This window comes from Poecilia formosa, unplaced genomic scaffold (genome assembly GCF_000485575.1).
Source record: "Poecilia formosa unplaced genomic scaffold, Poecilia_formosa-5.1.2 Scaffold396, whole genome shotgun sequence".
NCBI lineage: Eukaryota > Metazoa > Chordata > Actinopteri > Cyprinodontiformes > Poeciliidae > Poecilia > Poecilia formosa.
In genome coordinates this window covers 57,674-67,713 of record NW_006800335.1, presented here as the reverse complement: position 1 = coordinate 67,713, position 10,040 = coordinate 57,674, and the positions used below count along the sequence as shown (strand labels likewise).

The 10,040-nt window shown below is 40.5% G+C and overlaps 1 protein-coding gene across 4 annotated transcripts in view; it reads left to right on the top strand.

The window, feature by feature from the left end:
* The window catches only part of LOC103154717 (proline-rich protein 12-like), an 88,280-nt gene that overhangs the window by 22,066 nt on the left and 56,174 nt on the right, over positions 1–10,040 (top strand). For all 4 annotated transcript variants that reach the window (XM_016662947.1, XM_016662948.1, XM_016662946.1 and 1 more), the window contains exon 2: positions 7,950–8,107. In XM_016662947.1, coding sequence (XP_016518433.1) covers positions 7,950–8,107 — 158 coding nt within the window. The remainder of the gene's footprint in view (positions 1–7,949; positions 8,108–10,040) is intronic.

Sequence of the window (10,040 nt, the reverse complement as noted above, 5' to 3'; positions counted from 1 at the left end):
TGGGTGATAACCAGACGTGAGAGAAACCTTGGCCCCCAATGCTGCACAGAAATGTCTCCACACTTGCGCCGAGAACTGAGGACCTCGGTCTGACAGAATGTCAAGGGGAATACCATGCAAACGGAACACATGCTTGACCAGGAGCTGGGCAGTTTGGAAAGCCGATGGTAATTTCCTCAGTGGAATCAAATGGCAGGCCTTAGAAAAACGGTCAATAATAGTGAGGATAGTGGTCATCCCTTTAGAGGAAGGGAGACCGGTGACAAAATCCACTGCTATGTGGGACCAAGGCCGTTTAGGTGTAGGCAACGGTTGCAGTAGACCGGCTGGAGGCTGATGGGTGGGTTTACAACGGGCACAGACGGAACATGCCAAAACGAACTCCCTAACATCCTTGTGAAGAGACGGTCACCAAAAACGATGAGAAGCCAGGGCTATGGTTCTGCTAATGCCGGGGTGGGCTGAAAATTTTGAAGAATGTAGCCAAGTGATTACACGAGCTCGCATGGCCGAAGGAACATAGATCCTGCCGGGGGGACCCACACCTGGATCTGGCTCTGATTGTTGTGCTTGTTTAACCAAGTCCTCAATCTCCCAGGTAACCACAGCCACAGAACAGCTCGGAGGGAGGATAGGTGCTGGGAGTTTATCAGAGTCATCAGGAGAGTATAATCTGGATAAGGCATCTGGCTTGATATTCTTGGAGCCTGGGCGAAAAGAGATGGACAGATTGAAACGTGAAAAGAACAAAGACCAGCGGGATTGACGAGCGTTCAGCCTCCTAGCGGACTGCAGGTAGGCCAAATTCTTATGGTCTGTCCACACCACGACTGGATGTTCCGCTCCCTCCAGCCAGTGTCTCCATTCCTCCAGCGCCAGCTTTACGGCAAGCAGCTCTCGGTCCCCGACGTCGTAGTTTCTCTCTGCTGGGGAGAGTCTGCGAGAGAAGAAAGCACAAGGATGGGTTTTATGATCTTGGTCAGAGTTGAGAAAGCACAGCTCCCACACCGGAGTCTGAGGCGTCCACCTCTACAATAAACTGTTTAGTGGGATCTGGCTGGATGAGGACAGGAGCATTTGCAAAAAGAGACTTCAATCTGTTGAAAGCTACCTCAGCTTCCGGGGACCAACAGTATGGGGTCTTTGTGGAGGTCAAAGCAGTTAAAGGCTGAGCAGTCTGGCTGTAATTGCGTATGAAACGTCGGTAAAAGTTAGCAAAACCTAGAAACCTCTGTAGTTGTTTCCTGGTTTCAGGGGTCGGCCATTCCAAAACCGCCTTAATCTTCTCCTCAGTGGGTCTTACCGTCGAGAGCGGAAACGCGGAGAGGAGAGGAAAGAGGAACGGTTCCAATGCCCATCTGCAGACAAAAACTGGTATCTATCAAATTACATTCACAACCGGAATCTATTAAGGCCGACAACGTAATGGATTGGTTCCCAACCTGGAGAGAGGCAGGAACTAGCAAGCGAGGTGAGTGTGTAAGTACCTGATGGTCCGCGAGTTCCCTCGCCGTTACTGGCGGACCTGGGCTTTTGACAGAATGGGGCATTGAGCAATCAAGTGTCCGGCCTCCCCGCAGTAAAGACAAAGCTTAGCTCGCAGTCTGCGCCGTCTCTCCTCCGGGGTCAACCGAGTATGGCCAATTTGCATCGGTTCTGGTTCAGATGAAGTCACTGGGGGAATGTCTGCTGAAAAAACATGACTGGAGACAGGAGGCAACTGTGGTGGAGGATTTCTACTAATCCTTTCCTTTGCTCGGGATCGAATTCTGTTATCAACCGAATAGATAATTTGATCAAATTCTCCAGAGAAGCCGGCTCGTCTAGGTTTGCGAGTTCATCTTTGATTGAGTCATTTAATGCATTTACATAAACACTCTTAAGGGCGGTACTGTTCCACCCTGAGGCTGCTGCTTGAATGCGAAAATCAATTGAAAACTCAGCAACGGTTCGATGCCCCTGCTTCAGCTTTAATAGATCGAGAGAAGACAGGGCTTTATCCACATCTTGATTGAATGCTTGTTTGAATTCTGATAAAAACTCATCAAAGGTGCAGTTGTACTGTGTGGAGGAAGAGAACTTTACTTCTGCCCAATCCAGAGCTCGATCAGTGAGATGTGCAAGTATATATGAAATCTTTGAAGAGTCATGGACAAATCTATGGGGAGAGTGATTAAACTGGATATTGCATTGCATTAGGAATCCCCTGAATCTTCGGGGATCTCCATCAAACCTGGGCGGACTGGGCAGTGGACAGTCGGATGAAGTGGACTGGATCGGAGCTTGAGAGGTGGGAGCCGGAGGCGGTGCTGCCTGTGCTGCAGGTCCTGGGGCTGAGGGGGCTGCAGCGGCCTGTGGGAAATCGATCACGGAGAAAACTGGTTAGTTCAGCTAATTGGCGGTTTGTCTCATTTTGACGGTTACCCAGATCAAGAAGAGCTGATTCATGTTTCTGAATTGAGTCCTGTTGTTGCTGAAGGGCTCTCCGGATTGCTTCTGCTGGGTTCTCGGTTTGGCCAGAGTGTTCTGTCATGGTGGGTTTTAAGAGTCGAACCCAGATGCAGAAACTCTCACAGAGAGAAGGGGTAAATGCAATAATTTATTTACAAAATGTACAAGTAATTACAAGGCAAAGAATGGATGACAAGAACCAGGAAATCCGGAACGGCTGCAATCAAGAGAGAGAGGTGGTGAGTTGAATGGAGACGGAAAACAGCAAACTCTGGAGAATGGTTTGGTGCTTACTCTGAGGCTTAGGATCGGCGGAGGGGAGTGGGTTCCAGGTAAGGGCATCACAAAGGGGGCGTAGGAAGGGTGCTGGTGTTGGAGGGCGGACAGGTAGACCAAGTAGGAGGCTCCGAGGACAGCGGGGCAGAGAGGGCTCCCCACTAGAGAGAGATCTTCCAACTGACAGTCCTAGGCCAGAAGACTTGAGAAACCTTCTCCGGAGTCTCTCGTAGGCGTCCACTGTAGGCAACACTCTGGCAGAGAAGTGCTGGCAACCCGCTGCTTATATCCTCCTCCTGGGAGATGGTAATGATCCTCAGGTGCATCCTGTTAAGCCCGTCAGCACACCCTCCTGTCAAAGCATGAATCACTGGCGCCCTCTCCTGGATAGTTGGTGATGCTGAAAATGAAAACAAAACCTTCCCCAACCTGGTACCCAACACTTGGTAGACAGCAACATGAGAGGATTTACTTCCAGGTTCCCAGGTATCATCCCAGATTTTTCCGTTAGAAAAGAACAACAATAAAATCAGGATGTGGATTGTTTGTGCTGTAAGGTTCACAAATCTATCTTTCTAAGATGTATACCTGACTTTAAAAGGAGGTAATGTAGCCAAACTATTTTCCTGCCTACATCCACCCAAATGCCAGCTAGTACTTACATCCTGTTTTGTCCCAAATATACAATATTATCTTGTCTTATTAAGTGTTAAATGATAAACTGACTGCAGTCATTTTTACCACTACACAATGAAAATCTCTCGTAGTGCTTCAATTTATTAGAAAAGTCTAAAAGTCAAAACAGAAAAAAAGTGACAGTTTCAGATTAAATGTCCAGCTTATATGAATTATAAAAGGCACAGTGTTAAATAATAAGTGTTGAATCACCTTTAAAAAGTCCAAATATCAAAATCAGCATTTCTTTGCTGATAAACGGCCTAATTACGATATTTGGAGTTCTATCTCTATATTTCTATGTTTCTGTGCAAATGCTGACTTTTTAGTGTGAATTTGTTTCACCCAAAGATGTTGTGACTTAGGTGGTATAAGTACTACTGATTCCTGTTGTAATGCCCATTTTTGTCCTCATAAAAAATAAAGACAAATATAAAGAAAGAAAAGGAGTCTGGTAGGTCAGTAATTAAAGCCACAAAGTTTATAAGTAAACAACTGTGCTTATTTTTTGCAGACCACTGCCTCCCTTATCACCCCTCCCCCCATCTACTCATCTTCACACGTGGCAATGTCTCTCAGTGTACCTTGGCATGTTTGACTGGGGTGGGGATGTACTGTCACAGGGTGGATTAGTTAAACTTTTAGACTTACCGCATTAGTTCTATGCCCAGGGATTGATTTTGTGTACTACATTTCCACCAACCTAAATAACAAGAAAAGGAAAAAAAACAATTTTAAAAACAAAATAAGAAATGAAGTCAAAGCATGTACACTTGAAAACTGAAAACTAGTGTGGTGACTGTCATATTTTATAATCCTTCTAAACTTTACTCTTCTTTACATGGATTTACACATTTTCTCAAATTAGTTTAACATTACTTTTAACCACTTTACAATGGCCACATAAATGGAAACTAAGCCCAAAACAAGTTGACTTTGCTTCTAAACGGTCTCTATAGGTTTTCTTTTCTGTGAGAATTTTGACATTTTAGGGCTGGACTCCTTAAGTTGCTAGTTGAGTTTTCTTCTGGGTTCGATTCCTGGCCCGGGGTCTTTCTGCATGGAGTTTGCATGTTCTCCCTGTGTATGGTGGGTTCTTTCCGGGTTCTCCGGCTTCCTTCCACAGTCCAGAAACATGACTATCAGATTAATTGGTTTCTCTAAATTCTCCCTAGGTGTAAGTGTGTGTGTAATGCATGGTTGTGTGTTCTGTCGGTCTCTGTGTTGCCCTGCGACAGACTGGTGACCTGTCCAGGGTGTACCCCAGCAACCCTCCCAACCACACTAGGGACCAGGGTGTAAGAAAATGAATGAATGCAAAGAAAACAAAGGAGACTTTTAAGGAGTCTCCTTTTAAGGAGACTCCTTAAAAGTCTCCTTTTAAGGAGTCAGGAGACTCCTTAAGTCTCCTGACTTAAGGAGACGGCATGGTCACCAGGTGACATGAATGCAGATGTGGCTGATCTATGGGGGGAGACGATGACAGAGTGGGAGGAGAGGCAGCTGGAGAGGTGCTTCTGGGTCTTTTCTTCTTCTGAAAAGACTGAGAGGATGGGACAACAGGAGGAGAAACAGAAACAAGATCAAGCACTATCACAGTATCTTCCTGGTTCTCTGGTGTCATCATTGGATGCTCCTCAGTAAGCATCCCAGGCTGCTCCTGACCTATGTTCTCTGTCTGTTCAAAGATCAGGTTCTCAGTTCTTTATTTCTCTTCATCTGGCTTGCAACAGCAATAAATAACATAGACAGGAGGAAAGAAATTTGCCTGTACTGATGCAAGTTCGTTTTTGATTCAAGTAAATGACCTATAGCTGCAATCAGTATATTCAGACAAAGTTCATAAACAAAACTTTAAAGATCATCACAGCCTAGGGGCACTGATGTTTTTAGCAACCCTCCAATTTTACAAAGTGGCCAGAACAAACATGATTATAAACACTATTATGTGACTCTATCATGGCTAATTAAACGTATTAAGCACAGGTACAATGTACAGGTACAATTAGCCTCCAAGAGGCTAATTTAGCTAGCTTCCACCGTATATTTTCCGGCAAAAAAATGTTACCAACGTGCCTTCAACCATTCACATCACAGTCCTACTGCCATTAAGTCCTAAAACTACCATCAGTAACTTTATAACGTAACACTTTGGAGTTATTTTTGGTTTTAGAGTACAAAAACATTTTGACAGATGCAGGTTTCTACTCACTGGAGTGTAAGTGTCGCATATGATGAAGTCAGCTTATTCTTCTTCTTGGGTTTTAGTGGGATCCGTCCTTATTTTTATTATTTCAATCAAAAATATTAAAACGTTTACAGAACAGTTTGGCATGCAATCACAAAAGAAAATACATCTTAATTTTTCTTAAATATATTTGGAGTAAATCACTGATATCATACTCAAAAATAATTGGTAAATTTTTTAAAAAAACTTTTAAATCAAGCTAACAACAACCACAACAAAAACCCTCCGGTTCTATATTTTACTGAGTTATTTTTAAATACCGAATTAAAGTCTTATGACCTATACGTCTGACATGTATTTGTAGTAAATATTATTAGTATCTTGTTCAAACTAGCACATAAATTGTAAATAAAGGTTTTTAAAAAAAGCTTAAAAAAAAAAGGTTCTATCGGCTACAAGCTGCTGTGCTCATCGATACAAATGGTTGATAACAACCTACTGAGCCTGATATCAGGCAGAGGAGGGACCAACTGAGGCCACTCAATGGGGCTGATAACCACTGATAATGGCCATTCTATGGGATGATAAAATCCGAAGCGGGTGATAAATGTTATGTATTTCTTGTTAAAAGAGGTAAATCTAAAAAAAATTCTGTTATGAAAAAGTTTTATATTTTTTGTCCCTCATTTTAGCAGGTGAAATGCATATAGATTTACCACACTTAGAGAGAAATGCTTCAAGCCTTTATTTCTTGTTAATTTGATGACTATGGCTTACAGAGAATGAAAACTTAAAATTTGCTGGCCATCTAGCACACTACCACCACGGTCATTTCCTGCTGGAAAAATGTACCAGCATTTCCATACAACTTGTCATGAAGAAGCATGCAGTGCTGTACAATCTCCCAAAGTGTCCTGTGTGGACTGTGGACTTCAGGAAACAAAGTGGACCAGAACCATTAGGTAACATGGTGATGGCATGGTAGATGAGTGATGTATTTCTGCAGATAGCAGTAGGACCACAGGGAGGAAGCAGAGGAGCTTGATACTCTCACAGAGCTATCTCAGAATAGTAAAAGTAATAGTAAAAGTCTTAAGTATGAAAAAAAACAAACTTTTTCTAAAAGTTACCTTCTGCAGCTTTAATCTCTGACAGTGAGAATATAACATAAAAGCTGTATGCCATATTGAAGAGGGGAATAAGTTGTGAAAGAATGAATTATTATTCATTTATTACATATCTAGACTTTCCAGAATCTACAGTCCACTGACAGAATCCCTTGGATCGCACTGACAGAAGTTCTTTCAAAACTTATTTGAAGAATGTAGTATGGACAAAACTATGTATATATCAGTTCAAACTCTGTGGTAATTAAAAAACAAATAACAGGCATGATGTATCATACTAACCTGAAATTATACACTGACCAAAGCATACAGTTAGCTTAGATGTGCCAAGTAAACTTATGCAACAATGGATTTTTAATAAATTTCATCTAAACTAATCTTAGGCTCATGGATTATTTTCCACAGATGATTGTAATCCACAACTGTGTGGGTTGTTCTGGATTGTCTGCAGTGAAAACATACTTATTTAGTATTTTCTTCTCTTTTCTAACAGACTGCAGAAGACTTGTGTTTGTGTAAATGTTTCAGATAATAGGTGTGTTTACAGGTTGGATGTCTGGCACTTTCATCGAGGAGAGAATCGATTGAGAAAATGCTGCTAACAATTAGACATTGCTATTGACTTTATACTTCTCATTCACATAGGAAGTACTCCTAGATCAGTTCTTCTGTTTCTTTTTGTGACTCTTCTCTGGATTCTCCAGGTTCTGGTCCTTCTTCCTGTTAAAGGGAAAATTTCCTCTTCACTGTTGCTACATGTATGCTCAGTATGGGGGATTGTTGTAAAGTCATCTACAAAATGGCAGTAGTTGTCTACTATCACTATGTGCTGGTCCAGGATGAGTGAATGCTGCAAGTTAATGACACAATACAATCTACTGTGGGTTTCCTTAGAATTTCTTTCAATTAATTTGAATAATAAACTCAGGCTGTTGTTGTTATTACAATTACAAGTATTATTATTATTATTATTATTATTATTATTATTAATAAACTAGGATTAATTGGAATTTATATGTGATTGAATTGAAATTATTTTTCATAAAGTGTCTCAAGTCAACCTTTGTAGTGAAATGTCGTGAGACAAACTAGTAAAATAAAAATAATAGTTTAAACAATACTACCATTATTATTTGCATATTGCTAGTGTAAAGTTTCTATGTCAAAGCAGACTATAATAAAAAGTTCTAAACACTGTTCTTAAAATCAAACTTTCTAAATATGCTCTGCAGCCTTTTATATGGGAGCTCCAGGTCATCCCACCCAGACTCAGAACTTCTCCACCGCCAAACCTACGGTTCCCCTCACCCCCTCCGAGCCTATGCAACCAACCACCACCCTGGAAGCTCCAGGCAGGGTGGAGCCTGGGGTCCTCCTGGACGGACAATAGGTGAGGATTTGCTTGCTGTGTCTATTATTTGAAATTCCTGCTTTTTTTAAAATATAAAAATCTGATTAGTTGTGCCAATATAATAGGCAGCAAGGGAACAATTTGTCATCAAAGTTGAGAGACAAAGAGACAAATGAGGCAGAGGTGTAATGGTATGTGTATTAAGGGTGTTGCGCAGATCTGCTCATGGGTGCAGATGTGGGTGCATAAACATGTGTGCCACTCTGCAGCACTTCTCAGCAGATTAAAGCAATCTGGTCCAATCAGCAGCACCCTGAACTCAGGTAATATAAGGAATCCACCAATCATTTGGCTGAGGAAGGCATACACAGTCCACAAAGCTGCATTTCAAAAGCAAACTGATCAAATGAATGGGAAAAGGACTTATACTTTAAGTCCAGTGAAAGGTAAGCCTTTCACTGGACTCAGTTGAAAATATAGTCTGGCTTTGCTTTTGTATTTGAGTAAGAGAAACATAGAATTTATTGAAGGAACAATTTGTATTGCTGGGTTTTAAAGTTTGGCTCTATTATATGTGTATTTAAAATTCAATTAATGTAAAAATTTGTCCTGAGTCCTAAGTTTAAATCTAATTTGGAAAATGTTTGACTTTATGTAGGATTTATTTGGTTTAATCAAAGAAAGGATTCAAATATTCAGTCCTTATGTCCTTGAATTAAAAAAAAATAAATAAAAATAAATAAATAAATAAAGAGAGAAAAAAAAATCCATTTGGTTAAAATTGTGAAAAAAAATCATGTCTAAAGCTAATGATGGAATGATAACTAAGAATGTATTAAATTTAATCTAACTATCTCTAAAATGTATGTTTGAAATGTTTGGATGTGTTTTCTAGGTTTTTCACCCTTCATTGTTCACCGGTGTAAATAATATTGAGTGAGTTTGAAATCCTGAAGTCTCAAATCCTCCTTTTTCAAGTGTGTGAAGCCATGACGTTACATAATACTTGACAAAGGGTCCACCGTGTTTTTGTATTAAAAGATGTTAAGTTGAAAGGAAATGTAAAAGTATTACAGTTATGGGAAAACAAATTCAGTGAAATGCTATTTAAATCCACAACTAGTCTAAAAACAACAAATTTGCACTTCTGTTTAATCCAAAGTAAGTCAGCGGCTCTATCAGGCCCCCAAGGGCTTGAGGGGCACCATAAACGCTAATATTTTAAAACAGACCACAGATACATAAATGTAATACTTGTTTATTGAGATTATCAATGCTGTTAAATTTGATTCAATTGTTTAGGCATACATAAATTAAAAGATTTTAAATTGTTTAACATTTAAATGCAAGATTTTAAGGAGCTGGCAAGTTTACTTTGTAAAACTTCAAAGAACAATATTCATAGTTAGATTGTTTTGTTACCACAGCAACAAAATGATGCTGTCAGTTTAAATCTTGAATTTACAAATACAAATTAGTAAACTGCGATTATTGCTTTTTAGGCTGGCCAATTAAATTACTTTCTCCCATATTTCACTAAGTCTAACACAGAAGCTGTTAGAAGTGTTGATGTTTATAGCAGCAAGAGGGGTCCCTAAATTAATGTGTGCTCAAGGCCTCATGCAACCTTGGACCGGCCCTGCACAATGAGTAAATCCGCTGCACTGCGCAGAGATGAGCAACAAACAGGAGACTTAATTCAATGCTGCTAATATGGCTTTAGTAGCTGTTCCACTTCGTCTCTGTTGAGTTTTTAGTCGTCACAGAAACTGTTTTGGTTGGTCGAGTTTATGGGACGAGTTTCTCAGATCTCTCCGCGTGGCCTCCCGCATTAACTCAGTAGACAATAAACAAAGTAGACAACAAACAAACATTTGATATGGTGTTAATGCATCGTGTAACCGGGAAAATAATACTAAAAATAATAGGTAACACTTTATTTGAAGGGGGGTGAATAAGACTGTCATGACAC